Genomic DNA, 15,725 nt, shown 5'->3' on the forward strand with positions numbered 1-15,725 from the left:
ACAATCTTTGTAGGGGGATTTGATGATTTGTTTTTCAGTTTGATTGAATTAAGGTGTAACCCAAAAGCCCTCATGGTTTAGGTGAGTTGTGATCCTAATTTTGCTATGTAGGTGCATCTCTATATTAAACAAGGATTAATGCATACGGATGTTCATATCATGAATGATTTGTTGTATGCACAAATGTGGCTTTAATATGCAATAAAAGCCAAGGCAATACATTTTTTTAATTGTATAAAGAAAGGAAGATGTAAAAAGGAGAAGGTGTTTCCAGCTCTGTGCTTTGGGGTACAGCCATGTCATGCCTATTAACATTAATAACAAAAGAGCCACAAAAGGAAGGGCTCTGCCATAGTCAGCTGAAAATAACCTACGTATGTTCTTTATGCGGAATGAAAACAGTCTCTTTTGAGTCCTCATAATCTATTCTTTGCTATAATAACTTTCACTGGAGTATTTTGCAGTGCTTTATCTCATTTCTAATGAATTCCCTTCCTAAATATTAATATTCTTCTAGTCTTTCAGATTGATAGTGTAGCCACTAGAATAAAGATTTAGTATCTCCCATTTGCTCTCTCCTTTGGGCTTTTATAACATCTGTTTAAATAAAGAAACTTTCAATACTTTCTTAGTGTTTTCATAATGACAGCAGTGGAGCCCAGTTATATCTGAGCCTGGAGAAGCAAAAATGACATGGAAAGTTATGCTCTCACCCATGTCATTATGAGTATATTAGAATCCCACACTGTGCCTCAAAACAGGCAATGCCACGTGGAAAAAATGATGAGCACTTCTCTCTCATGTAGTTCTCATCACCCACAGAGGAAGTGTATCATGCAGTTAATGTCCAGGAAAAGAGCAAAAGCTTTTTAAATAATAGCCAATTAAATTTCATTGTGCCCTCTGTTGCCCCAGTGTTACCTTTGAACTGTATCCCAGAAGCTCAACTAGTAATTGGATTTTTTGCATGCAGAAATGGAAGCTTTGACTTGCAAATACCAGGAGTGATATGCATCGCTTGAAACATATACTCCTCTATAGACATCACAGATGCAGCCAACTAGCAACGTATTCAGGTGGCTGGAGTCTTCTAGGGTTGTTGATGTGCTCAGTTTTTCCAGGTTCTTAATCAATCTTTAGCACTGAGCAAGAAAACTAAAGATTTAAGGAAGGGACCAGGAGACGAATTAGATTACCTTTGAAACTCATTTGATTGTTAGCTGCGCAGGACACAGTTCTTTCTGCAGTATTTAAGTTCATTAGAATTGGCTATACACAGTAGGGGGGTATTAAAAAAACTGTTTAGTTTTAATATGCATTTGGATTAACAAAATGAAATATGATTTTTAATGATTTTAAATATTTATTGATTTGTAACTAATTACATTAATCATCATGTCTTCCCTGTATTGGATGTGCTAGAAAACTGAGATTCCAACATGCGTTCACTTTAGCTCCCATGGTAATTTGTTAATAAAAAGTACCAGTTTACAGATTTTAACAGTTTAAGAGCTTGGGCTTGCAAATATGATGCAGTGTTTACAGCTGTGGTTAGCCCAAGCCCCTGCTGTGGTCACGTTGTGTTATTTTAACCAGGCTGGGGATTCTCAGCATGGGAGACCTCCCTGGGGAGTACGCAGCTTGCATAGCAGCTCTTGGTTTATTGGGCATCAGGCAGGAGGGATGCCTCCAGAGCATCTCAATGCTCTGATTTCTAGCTGGTAATAGCTCTCATACTAGCTACTATGAACTAATATCTATTAGAATAGCTATGTGGCGTCCTTGGGTCCTGAGCCAAGCAGGACCTCAGACGTCCCAAGTGGACCCCAAACTTGCAGCCACCAACGTCAGTGGAACTACTGTTAGTACTAGCAAGCATTACATCCAGAAGTGTTTCCAAGGCTTGAAACAAAAGTGAGCAAAACTGAGATCCCTCAGTGTAGAAAGTGGTATATGAAAGTAAAGTATTAGATTATTTGTATCACGGTTATTAGCAGAGATGTTACCGGGCAGCTTTGCTCCCTGGCCAGCCATGGTGCATGAGGCAGTACCAGTGGCTATGTAGACAGCGAGGGCAGTGCAGCCAACCGAGACGACTATTTTTGTGCTCCCTCTCCCCCCAGGTATGCTTCTGGTTATTATGGTCTCCACTTGATGATAATGGTGTGTCCTTATGCTGAGTATTCTGGGGACATTGTACTTTTTAACTTGATTTTCTTGAACCATTTTAGTAGGGCCTAATGGTTGTATTTTTACACCTCCCAATTTCCAGCCTATTCCAAAATATATCTGTATATCTTATTACTTAACATGAACTCTGATTTTGAATATACAGTAAAGATCTCAGTTTACATAACAACTCTTTTGTTCCTTGACAGTCCTCACTGCCTAGACTTGCTGGGTATTGTTACCTTGCGTGAACCTGTAATTGGAATCTGATGTTCTTGGCAAGCGCGCTCTTGCAAATGACAGTCTCGTGCATCGGTGCTTACTGCAGTTACTGTACCAATTTTAAAATGTGACTAGAACCTCAGAATAAAATCCATGTGTTTAGAATATAGCTTTGGACATGACTTGTTGCTTCAGTCTACGGTAAAATAAACAGCTCTTCAAAACCATGCTTCCTAAAATACTGCTAGTAGCATGTTACTACATGCTGTGAGTGCTCCACAGCTAACTTTTTATACATTTCTTTTGGAAGGAAAGACCAGTCTTCTGCTCCATAATAGTACAGCACTATGGTAATATAAATAATAGTAGTACTTAGGCAGCGTTTTAATTTTGATCACTTCTTTTCATCCGTTTAAAACTAGCGTAGATATTCTTTTTTCAAAAGCACCCCAGAAACCCAGGCCATTTTTTGGAAAACGGTGATGTGCCCTAGAACATGTAAAGAACCGGAGCGCCGAAAGCGTGTCAGCCCCTGGCAACTTTAACAGAGGAGGCTTAGGTGATTTATCTGAAGTTATAGTGACCTTCTGCCTTTCTTTCTTCCTCATACCCTCCTTCCTCCCCATAAGCTCAAAGACAGGTCTTCCTCCCACATCAAAGGAGAAGGCAGCACTCGTTTTCAGAGTGGAAGAGGGAGGAGTTGTTTTTTTCTGTTTGAAATAATTGAAATTTTTTCCTGTATTTCTGTGCAGCTATAAACATATTTTACAGCTCACTAGTGTACTGATCGTTTCAGTTTTTTAAATGTATGCAAATTCTATGCATTTTGATTAATACTGATTATTTCCAAGTCCTAATTTAGCATGATCATGCTAACTGAAACCACCATATGAGAAATGTGATAATGTTAACTGAAACCACCATAAGAGAAATGTGATTCATTAGGTTAAATGAATAAAAAAAATCTGCTCAGAAGCCACCAAAGCAAACCAGTGAAACCTGATTTATCAAATTACACAAGACACAATTCCCAAGAGAAAATGCTGGCTTGATCATCAGAGGTGCTGAACACCCACAAATACCACTGAGGTCAACAAGAGCAGCAAGTGCTCAGTACCTCTGAAAGTCAGGCTACCATTTTGACTTCCTACATTTATATTACACATCGAGCTGTGAAAATCTGAACCGTGATGCACATCACCTGTCATAAAATAATATGTTCTCCAGCTGCAAAACCCCAGATATAATTTAGATGACTGGGGAAAATAAAATAAACTTGACTAGATGGCTATTTTAAGCAGTATTTCTATGAAATAAGGGTTCTGTAAATGGAAATGCAGCTTTTGAGCAAACAGCACTGTTCAGAAGTATATACTCTGAAGGTGCATGATTTGGTAAGAATTAAATATGACTGACTCGGAGCTTCCTATCCTAGTGCCTGTGATATAGCTTTGGTTCAGTTTTTATGCCACGCTCCTTCCTTCAGCTGTCAAAGGCTGAGGATACTACAGCGTTAATGTGCTTAGTCCCTGGAGGAATGGAGCATTTCCTTCACATATTAAAACTGCTGATTCTATAAGATGTCCCAAGCTACTATGGACAAGGAAGCTTGCAGTGATGTGAGATTTAAGAGGTGACTTAAAGATGGTATTTAGAGAACAGACAGGAAAGAAAATCCTTACTGGGCTTTAGTTAACCAAGCCTTGGTATTGCAAACATATACTTGCTTGCTTTTACTTGCACGCAGTCCCATTTATTGCAATGGAAATACTATCTGGAGTAAAAGTATGTATACCTGTTTGTGGGGAAGTGGCCCTGTGGTCCATTTACTGGTCATTGCAGTACTTGGGTGCTGCAGAGCCCAAGGATTTTGAGCAAGTGAAGGGAGTGAGATTTTAGTTATTCAGATGTTGCAATACCTGGCACATTTTGGAGAATGAGAGCAATTAATATCCTTAACCAGTCTCTGCAATGTTTCTAATTCTTTGACTAAGCACGTCTTCATATATCATTGCACTTTTACCATCTTTTGGGAAGAAGAGATTGTTTTGCTAGTCAGGACTTGATTGTTTTGACACGTTTTTTCCATAATATCAATCACTGCTCTGTTGCCTGAAAGTCTGAATCAGGGGGACGGGAGGGAAGCTTGGTTCCAGACAGGCAGCTGTTATGAAGTAACTTGTAAATTCATTGCTTTCAAATCAAAATCATAAATGTACAATTTTAATAATGTTCAGTACTAATAATGATTTGCATATCCTTAGAGAAATTGTCTTCTGCTGCATAATTCAGTGACTTCTATCATGAAATGGGGGAGGCATTTCAAGTTTGGCAAATCATTTAAAAATGTTATGTTATAAAACTTTACAAAAGAAGATGAGTAGAAGGAATAATATACATAGTTTTAATTTTTTGAAGTGGTAAATAGTTGGAAGTGATAATACCGAGTCCATATGGAGCCAGTATAAAAAGCTTAGTATGGCAGCTGAACATAAATCTATGAAACAATACACATTTGAAGTATAAGTGGAGTTAAGAAAATAGAGATGACTGTGTTGTCTGATTTTGATCTTCTGCTGGATTTTGGTCCAGTAACTTTTTTTTATTTTTATTTTTTGCCTTTCCTGAGCCCTGTACAGTGTTCTGCACCAAAGAGGCTTAACTAAAGACCTATTCCTGACTTGATTATTTATTCCTATCACTTAAATATTTATTTTTTCTCTAGGGAGTTGAGCGCATTGACCTACCAGGCCTCAGAAGTTTGAGAACTGCCCGTGTCCTTCAGGCAGGCATGGTACTGACCATTGAACCAGGCATTTACTTCATTGATCATGTGTTGGACCAGGCGCTGAAGGATCCTACACAATCTTGCTTCATTAATAATCAAGTCCTGCAGCGTTTTCGAGGATCTGGTGGGGTAAGTAACTCTTCACCAGCTTTGATAACAGTTCAGGCTGGCTTTTTGCTTAGTTTGTCTTCCATACATATTTAAAAAGAAATTTTCTTTAGAGAATTTAATATATGATGATAGAGATTCTTTGTATGGTTTTAATCCTGTAGGCTATTTGGATACTTTCCCTATCTAGTTTTGAACTGTACTTCAAATTACTAGTGCCGAATAGAGGGGAATAGTCACCTCCCTCAATCTGCCGATAACACTCCTACTAATGCAGCCCAGTATGGCATTAGCCTTCTTTGCAGCAAGGGCACGCTGTCGGCTCATATTCAACTTATTGGCCACTGTAACCCTAAGGTTTCTTTCTGCAGAGCTGCTGGTGCATGGAACCTGTGCTAGTGCATGGGATTGTTCCATCCTAAGTGCAGGACTTTGCACTTGTGCACGTTGAACTTCATGAGATTTTTTTTGGTCCTATCCTCCAATTTCTCTAGGTCTCTCTGAATCCTAGCCCTGTCCTCCAGCATATCTAGTACTGCCCCCAGCTTTGTCTCATCTGCAAAGTTGCTGAGGCTGCACTCCATCCCAGGTAGTTGAAGACTATATTGAACAAAACCAGCACCAGGACCAACACCTGGGGTGCTCCACTTGATACTGGCTGCCAACTACACCTCGAGCCATTGATTACTATCCTTTGAGCCCAACAATCCAGCCAGTTTTCTATCCACCTTACAGTCCATTCATACAACCCGTACCTTCTTAACTTGCTAGCAGGAATGTTGTGGGAGACCACATCAAAAGCCTTGTTAAAGTCAAGGTATATCGCATCCACTGCTCTCCTTGCATCCACAGAGCCAGTCATTACATCCTAAAAGGCAATCAGGTTGGTCAGGATGTGGGGAGGACCTCATTTCCCTATTCTCTCTGTGATACCTTTGACTTTTACAAAATTAACTCTAGGAAAAAGTTTAGCAGTTAAATGTCTTCAAGTAACTATTCTTTTAACAAAGATGGCACTTTTGAAAGGTGCCTCTTCACTCAGCCCAGAAGACTGATGTCCTATGTTCATAGTTCATAGGGAAGATAGAAGAGGCATCAGTAAAACCAGCTTCATTACTTTGCCTTGTCTGTGTTTCAGTGAATAGGTGAGGAACTTTTAACCTAGCCCCTCTATCCATTTACTCCTTGGCTGTTATGCTGAAACAGTGACCCAGGAAAATGGTTAGTAGCAATTGTGGTGGTGACTTACTGGTATGAGTAGTTCATCTGGAATTCTGTTCTGCCACCACTAATTTATTTATCACAGTCCACCAAACAGACGTCAGATAGTAACAGCTTCAACACTGCTGATCTGAGCTGGCTTTGAACCACCAATCTAGAAACAAAAGGTTCCCTATTCTATCACCAATCCTCCAAGTCATCCAATCTCCCATACAGCTGGCTTTAAAAGTTATATATTCAGAGTATACAAACTTATCAAGAGATGTGGGACTTTACCCTCTGGTGTTTAATTCTCTCCTGTGGTTAGGACCGTTATCTTACCTTGTGTTATTTCTTTATCAATATTCTCCAGCCCAGGGTACGGATGAATGAAATAAGTGGGTCACGGTTAACTCTGCATGTTCTAACTGTGAACATGTCATTCTGTGTCTCACTCTTGCATTTGTTTTAAAGGGACCCTGTCAGTGCCCTTCTCCAACTCTCCCCACCATAAAAATAGGTTGATTTTTATATTGCTTAACCCAGAAATAGGCTTTGGGAGTTATTTAGTTGTTAGATAGATTGATTCCTGGTTCTTGCACACTGTCTTTTATATTTGCTTTTCTTGGAAATATTCAAGCCCAAAGCCCATTGTTTACAGTACTGATGTGAATCCCACCACCCCCCTCCAAAAGAGCCACACATGCTTCCACATAAACTGCATGACAGAGCAGGCACACCTGGTTCCCATTGTGTTGGCTTGAAGTGGAGTGGGATGGATCAGTGCACACAGAGTGTCTGCTTGCATCCACAAGCGTAGAGCTCCAAAGTTGGGCTGTACATTCTGCCTCATACTGGGATGGACCAGTTTTACATCAAGGAGTTGCGTGGTCCCTCACAATCCAACCTACTCCCACAAATTTGCTTCGTCTCTCTGTAATTTTGAGTGCTGATTTCATCGGAGTTGAGTTGGACAGAGTATGTTGCCTGATTGCTGCACAAGAAAATATTGGGCAAAATTCTGTCTCTGATCCCCACGTGGTGACACAATTTACTGTAAAAACAACCCACACAGCCAGCTGTTGTCATTCAGTTTTGTCTAGGAAAAGAATTGGAATAAACTCTAAAACTGAATTGTATCTGAAACATGCCTCAAAGGTTAATTGTAGCACAATCAAAATTAACTTGACCACCCTTACAAGTCTAGCTTTTTAAGTGATTGTTGATTAAAAGCAATAACCCCAGTAATTGTTACTTAGAGTTCTCAGCATCTGTGTTTTAGCTGATTTTCATTTATGCAGACCCAAGACCCCCTTCCAAATACATTGCAGATGAAATCTCTACGACAAAAAAGTACTTCAGAAAGCTATGCCCTGATATCATCAGTTATTAGCACGTCTAAGATGTTCATTACTGTTGTGTCTGATCTTAGCTTTGCAAAGTATAAGTTTAGCAGCAAACACCTATCTCAAGAAAAGGAAGCATATATTCCATTATCTTACTGCTACACTAGCACCAATACAGATAGCCTTAGTTTGGTTTAGCTTAATTTCTTCCTTTGATGGAAATGAATGAAGCTAAACCAAATTAAGGCCACTTTAATTCTAAATGAGTGTGTCCACATAGCTTAATGCATTTTAACTAATCCACTTTAAATGTACTCCTTTAGTTAGTTGGAATTAAATTTCTTGGGCACCCCAGAGGGACAAGTCATTAGCCTTTACATTAAGAATAGAAAGATTTGTACTGCATGCAGAAAGAGGAAAATGTGTGATCAGGCTGCCATTTCTTGAGGTTTGTTGAGTGTTTTCCAGTGTGGGTGTCTGCACTGCACCTGCACATGTTGGGGAGATGTTCAGGTCCTCTAGACCAGAGGAGGTCAACCTGTAGCACATGTGCCATCAGTGGCATGTGCAGCCTGTGTCTGTGGCAGATGGCAAATTGTGGAGGGGCAGGCAGCACAACACCGTATAAGGCAGAAAGCAGAGCAGCAGATCAGGCAGGGGAAAGGGTTCAGAGTGGTCATGGAGGGTGCAAAGCCAAAAAGGTTGGTACCTACTGTGGTAGATGGATATCCAGAAAATTTGTGCGGGTGACAGGTCCTCACAGAGAGGGTGCGCAGAGTTGAGGATTTTGGCTGATCGGGTATGTATACGTGGATTTCTCTGAGACTACTTTCCTGAAGCTAATCAAAAAAAAATCTAGAAAATATTAATTGTGGTTTTTGAGAGTAAGGATAGTCTCATAGTTAATACTGCTCTGGGCCTCAAAAGTCATAGGTTTAGTTTTAGGTTTTGCCAGACTTGCTGCCTTATCTTGGGTAGGTCATAAACTTTGGGGACTTCATTTCCTGATCTGTAAGTTAAGATTCTTTGTCCTATTTAGCGTTGTCTGGCAAGAACTATTGCATAGTATGTATGCATGTAATACTTAATACAAGGTGGCTTTGATCTCAGTTGGGTCCCATAGGTACTACTGTAATACAAATTGTCCAGACTGGAAAAGTCCTTGTGGTCTTATTTAACACAAAAGTGAGTGTAGTCTGGTTCCCCTAAGGGAGAGTAAAATACTGACTACTCTAGCTCTAAATGTTGCCCTCTGAGCTTATCTTTCACATGTATTAGGGTTTGACATTTCCATTGTTCCTAAGCTCATTACTGATTTAGGCCATTCATGTGATGTTTTCCTAAAGTCTAGTAAGACCATCCAGGCTGATTTTAAGCTCTAATGTTCAGTCTGTGCTTAAACTTTATTTTCCCTAGTAGCACTTAGTGTTCAGAGAACAAGTGACCATGCTAATGGGTGAAAACTTTGTGAAACACTGAATCACAACCAGACTTTAAATGGATTTAAATTCATCTTCTGCTTTCATTTGCAAATTGTTCTCATTTAAAAGGTTAATAGCTTTACATAATCCAGGACCTTCAGAACGTGCTAATGTCGTAGAATTTTTTTTAAATGCTCCTTTTTGCACCTATGAAAGGGTATAGTAATTGCATTTTGCATATGGCACAGCAATGCAAGGCTGATTTCACTTCCTATGTTTGTGGGTGGTTCAGAATGAAATAATCTGCTAGGGAATACATGCTATAGTACTAGTCTTCTTTTGAACATTTCCTATTATGTAGGTTTAAAAGTGCCCCTCAAAACATATTTATATAAGTTGTATATGGAAAAGTTGTTAGTAAAAATGAAACAAAGATTTCTTCTCTAAAGCCACCCTAAGATAAGTGATAATTACAGGTAACCTACTAACAATTGATCAATAGTTTATTAAGACAACTTGATTGATTTATGTACCATAAACTATTTATTAGTAGATCCTTACTGCAGTGCCTGACAAAGGGGCACTTGCTAGTGATGTGACAAGGAGGGGACTAGTTAAGATAGGATAATGATGAAGTGTCATTCCACGAATACTGGGGATCAGGGAAACTGAAATGGAAACGTTTTGATATTTGGCATCCGGGTTTTGAAGCTGGATGACCAGATCCCTATACCATGTAATTCTGCCTACAAAAGAAATGATGCTGCATAATAGTCCTAGTGCCTGCTTGTTTGGTGTAAATAGTTGCACTTATCTTGCAATAAATGTGCCACCACAGAAAATAACAGGTAGGGTGATGTGCATCAGCAGGATCAGAACCCACCCTAATCTTTGTTCATCTGTTTACCCCATATACCATCTCCCAGATGACAGATGGACACTCAGCTCTAATCTAACTTCTGCTGATTTACTTTGCGTGGCAGCTTCTAGGGGTCATATTCTGGCATCAGATTTGTCAACCCAAGATGATTTTTTTTTCTTTTTTTTTTGTTTTTTTTTACTGACAAACTGCAAACTTTTTACTGATACGTTTACATAATATAGATATAGCTCTTCTTCCAGGGCTGGGTTCAGATTTGGGGTTTTAACACCAACTATAGTAAAAGATAATAACAATAAAAGGTTTGCTTGTCAGTAAAAAGTTTGCAGATTATCAAGTAAAAAAAATTGTCTGGGGTTAAGGTTGGCAACCCTATTTGACTTCAGGAATGGCTTTACACCAAGCCACCCCCACTCCATGGGTTTCCTTTTCACCCCCACACCCCATTGCCCTTGAATGTACTCCACACTATGCTGCCCACCTCAACCCACTCCCTGGCCTTACTTGTGCTAGCCCTGCCTTGTGGTCCTGGCATGAGCCGCCACAGAAGGAATACTGACTGCCTTCCTACAACCTAACAGTGTTACAGGCAGGTGACAGGACACGGCAGCAGCACCAGCACGTGGCTGGGGCCGGGGGCTCTGCAGAGGCTCCACTTGGTTACAAAATCCTGCAGGGTGCTGCACTCTTTCCTCAGACTCCAGGTGATACTGCTCTGTTCTGTCTGACCATCAAACTTTCCTCTAGCTTCTTTTGACAAGGAATCTTTAATCGGGCTCTGGGTTGCTTAGGTTTTTTATGGACAGCAGTTTTTTTTACAGACTTTACAGGCAGGTAGTTTTAGCCTGTTTTTCTTAATGGATGGTCCTTAAATTTTTGCACCATTTTGCAGGCAGAACTCCTACTGAAGGAGTCTGTGCCCAAATTTGTTGTTACTTTCTGCAGTCATGTGCAAACACTCAAAAAATTAAAAATGGAAATGCAATAATCATATCTCACAAAATCTTTTCTCACTATATCTGGGATCTGTCATAAAATTAAAGGCCTTTAACATATCCAGAGAAAAATAAATGTCTGCTATAGCACCCTTCCCTTGAAAGACAGTAAGGGATATCCAGTCTGGAGATCAGAACTATTTGAAGAAGTTAGGAAGACATGTTAGGCTACTACTTGGGTAGCTTGCTGATGAAAGCCATCTATTTAATCCCCATTCTGGCCTTGTGATGGTTGCTGTTAAGAGTTACCCAGTTGTGTAATCTAATCTACCCCATCAGTCACATTACCCTACTTAATAGGAAGGTGGTATTTTAAGGATGGTGCCAACAGTATTATCCACTTTGCCTGTCTAGAAAAAAACAGAGATGCTTGTGGAACAGGGTTGTACAGTGCATCTGAAAGCTAGAGGAGGGGTGAAAAGCCCCATAATGTCAACACTGTCTTCAACATACTGTTTTCTAACAAAGGGGGACCAGAATGGGGCTGAAAATGGCTTTCTCCAGCTTCAGTAAAGTCTATCTGTATGCTTTCAGATAGGATTTTCTTGCATGTAGTCTTCCTAAGATTAACAGCACAGGTTAATATTAACATGTTACATACCAAAAGTAGTATGTAAACATGTTGTTAAATGATGTATTAGAGTTGCCTCCAGGTACACAGGAAGTCTGAATTAAAATTGCAGTGGGAACTTTGATGTTAGCATTTCCACCTTAATAACATTCAGTGAATGCAGCTTTATGAGTATGTAAAAGGTTGTTTGTTTGTGGTGGGGGGTGTTTAAATCGAAAATGAAGTTTCATGTTGGGGCGTCATGCTGATCCCCGCTGTGGTCCATCCCCAGACTGGAACTTGCAAATCCACCCAGCCACGCTGCAGCTGGTACAATGGTAGATGACATTAGTAGGTCTCCACTCCATGTGGGCTGCTGCTAGAGGGGGATGGAGACGCACTTTGTCAAAGGGTTGCACATATGTCTCTCACCACCCTCCTTCCCACCACCCCCCGTTTGTCCATCCTGGATTCCCAGGTCCTCTTCTGATTTCAGTGTTGCCCCCACCAGTTGATTCTTAGTTGTATCCCCTCCACCAAGTCAGTGTCCTTGCCCAGTCAGTCTCACCTTGAGTCCCAGTCTTACCCTCTTCTCCCCACATCTTGGTCATCTTTCTGAGCCAGTCCCAGGTTCTCCTCTCACCTGATTCCTTGCCCCGATCTATTTTCCCTCTCTTCTGCTCTGACTTTTGCCCTTTCTGCACTTGTATCAGTCCTGTATCTTACTGCCTAAGCACTAGCAAGGGGGCACAGGACAGACTGGCCCAGAACAGCTGTTACCATGGTAGTCTGGTCTCACACCCGTAACCCTGCGCTGGAAAGAGCATGTTTCGTTGCTGTGTGAGCTTGCGGGAGCTGTCTAGCCAGTGCCAAGAGCTGGGAGGGGATGGAGCATACTCAGTGAACAGGAAACCTAGTCTCCACTAAGCATGTACAATCTGGCATTTTCAAAGTTGTAGCATTTAGCCAGCTATTCAGAAGGGCAGAAAAGGGACAGCCCTGAAGTAAAAGTAGTCACCGCTTGCCATGCTCCAAAGCATTCGACCTGTTTGAAGACGATTTACCCCATTTGCTTTAATAGGGACAAAACAATCTTTTATCATTAGCCTTACTTGTGGAAATGGAAGAATTATTTTGGCTGAGATTTTGAAAAGGGCAAAAACAAAATGTACCTGAAACAAATCCTCACTATAGAAAATTTCAGCCCAGAGTTAGTGTGGCAAAGGTTCAAGTAACCGAAAAGAGGTTCTTATCAAGGGAAGCGTTGCACAACTGTAATGGGCAGCGTTACCGGACCAGCTTGTCATGGGGTTTTGAGTTCCTTTGAATCGGGCGTTGTAACTCTCCACATCAAAGTAGTACATTTTTCTGCAGCCACTTTGATGTGAATTCTGGCCTGAGTGATGCAAGCAGGCATAATGGATTTTTTGCACCTAGGCAGAGCTTCATTGACATCCAGTGGATTTTTACAGAGTCCCAGCTCCACCCAGGCAGACCTCATTGCATGTTTGAGGCCTAATAAGAACCTCTTACAGAAATAATGTGATACAACCGCCTGGAAAGCCAAGCATTTTGCCTCTTCCGTAATGGCCTGACAAGAGTGGTGACATCTTGGCTTTGTTTTTGATTCTACCAACTGTTTCCGTATTGGTAAAATAAAAAGCACTCTTAAAAAAAATGCCTTGCTCAGATGCATGGAATTGCTCTTGCTATGGTGAGTGCTGGCTCCCTGCAGTCGCACGTGTGCTTTTCAGAAAGACAGAGGAGGCTGGCAGCTTTTACTTTTCCAGCTGTCTGAATCAAATGTGTGAATGCAGCAAAGTTTGATTAAGTTTTGCTTTAGAATATGCTTAACTTGATACCAAGTAAAAGAAATAATCTGGCAAAGACATCATTAAACACTTTAATAAGGCTAGATGACTCATATTGTTTGAACAAATGGATTATTTTGCAAGCAGAAGTACAAATGTTAACCAGCTTTATTTTTAGTTTAAAATGTCAAGGGGTCAGAAACAATTAAAGCAACTGTAAGGTGGGAGTCGCTTGGGTTTGTGTTCTGTTGGATTTACACCTTGCTAAAATTGCTTTTATTGCAGCTTAGCAACTTACTAGCATTTTTTCTGATAAGATAACAGGAAAGGACTGTGTAGGCATATTTACTGGTAGAAAGAGATTAGAGTCAGATAGAAATGGCACAGGCTTTTCATTTGAACTGAACAAGAACTGGGAACACAAAAAACTGCTGCTTAAACTTAAAATGCAACAGCCGAGTTTTACAAGCATTATCTGAGACTTGCTGTGAGATTTTCTTCTCAGCTCCAAGTTCCATAATTTTGAGGGTGTTCTATTAACTCCAAAATGAGCTCTAAAACAAGCTTTAAAATCACAAGGAACTACTTGTAGCTGGTCCTGTTAACTGCAGTGTTTCAGGAGGAAAGAGGAGCATTGAGTTTTAGCATGCAAACAGCAACTAAGAACCCCACAGTACATGCACAGTGCAGGTGCTCGAAGTGCATGTGCAAGCTGCCACGGCCACGTCCGCCCCCTACATCATGTAATAGGTTTTGCTAGAAAGGTTGGAGGTGACCCAGGGAAAGAATTCTTCCTTCTTCCCTTGCTGTCCCCAGTGCCAAAGCATCTGCATTTTATGAGGCCGTATAAAAATGGCCTCAGTAAGTCATCCTGTCCCCACCAAACCCTCCTTGTTATGCAGGAGCGTCTTTCAGGGCTGCTTTTCTTGTCAGATTAATGTGGAGTTTACATGACCCCTCTACAAAGGAAGTTCCACCCTTGCAGAATTCAGACCTTGTCTCGTAGCAGTAGGAAATTGGGGATCACGAAGCATTTGTTCTTCCTGCCATCGTATTTCCAAGGAGGTTGGAAATGCACTTTATACTGCAGCTGCTGTTGTTTCCTAGGGTGCCTTGCAGCATGCCAAAAGATACCAGTGACTGTATGTTCTCTGTAACAGGTACGGATTGAAGATGACATTGCAGTGACAGCCAATGGAATGGAGCTACTAACATGCGTCCCACGCACCGTGGAGGAAATAGAGGCTTTCATGGCAGACGCCCAAGGCAGCACCAAGTCATTTGACTGCCTGTCCAGCCAAAAGCAGTAAACTCGATGTACTTGCTGTTTCCCACTTAGCAGTTGTCCTTCCGATTTAAGGCAGCAGCATATAAAATAAAATGATTCAGTTCTGCAAAGCAACTGAGTCAGGCAAAGCATTAGGCTAGAATGGTTATTTCATTAGAGATTAAATCAGAAAGATTCAGCGCCATATATTCAGCTAGCTCTAAATCTTGATGCTTTCAATCAACATCTTATATTACAAAGTGCCAACAGAATAATCCTGCAGGATGAACAGCTGAAATTAAAAACCTCAGATCATCTGTACCTTACCTCTTTCCAGTAATATCTGCATTTTCATGGCAGTTAACTTTTATACATGGCAAATCTGTTATCCGTATGTTGTCTGTAATCATGAGAAGATACCTAAGAATTCCTATTTGGGAAATGTATCTACAAGTTTACCAAGATCTTTCCATTAACTGGGAATGGCTGAGACAGTGCCACCTATGTTTTCCTTGTGAATCAGTATTTTGATATAAATGAAATGAACAAAATAAGATTTCTAATAAAAATTATCTCTGCAAGTTGTTGTTCAGACCTTTGTGTTGATCCCTCAGCTTCCTTTTCCTACCCCTTATCAGCTCAGTATGGGAGCTTTCTACCCCAGAAACCTGCACTGCTCCCCAGCTAGGTTTTCTTCTTCAAATCCTGGGCATTCATATCCTTCACACATCAGCCAGGCTCCCTGCACTCATGGTGTAATGCAGCAGAAGGAGCAGTTGATCTGTATCTTTAAGGATGATCTGAGCCAGAGCCTTAAAAATTCTGCCTAAATATTATGGGAGTGTTTCTGCTACAGGGACTCAGTATTAGTCAGTAGAGTACCTCCTGCTGAACAGGTGGAAATTGAGAAGCCATCTGACAGTGCAGGGGTGTCGAGCTTTTCTGGCCCCAGATGATTGGCACGAGAT

General features: G+C 40.8%; 1 protein-coding gene across 3 annotated transcripts in view; it reads left to right on the forward strand.

The window, feature by feature from the left end:
• Window positions 1-15,338, forward strand: part of PEPD (peptidase D) — a 284,355-nt gene extending 269,017 nt beyond the window's left edge. For all 3 annotated transcript variants that reach the window (XM_019505586.1, XM_019505588.1, XM_019505587.1), the window contains 2 exons: window positions 5,117-5,308; window positions 14,651-15,338. In XM_019505586.1, the coding sequence (XP_019361131.1) occupies window positions 5,117-5,308; window positions 14,651-14,800 (342 nt within the window). In that variant the 3' untranslated portion in view covers window positions 14,801-15,338. The remainder of the gene's footprint in view (window positions 1-5,116; window positions 5,309-14,650) is intronic.
• The last annotated feature ends 387 nt before the right edge of the window (window positions 15,339-15,725 follow it).

The sequence above is a fragment of the Gavialis gangeticus genome, unplaced genomic scaffold (genome assembly GCF_001723915.1).
Source record: "Gavialis gangeticus isolate Ggan-Ray unplaced genomic scaffold, GavGan_comp1, whole genome shotgun sequence".
NCBI classification, from domain to species: Eukaryota; Metazoa; Chordata; order Crocodylia; family Gavialidae; genus Gavialis; species Gavialis gangeticus.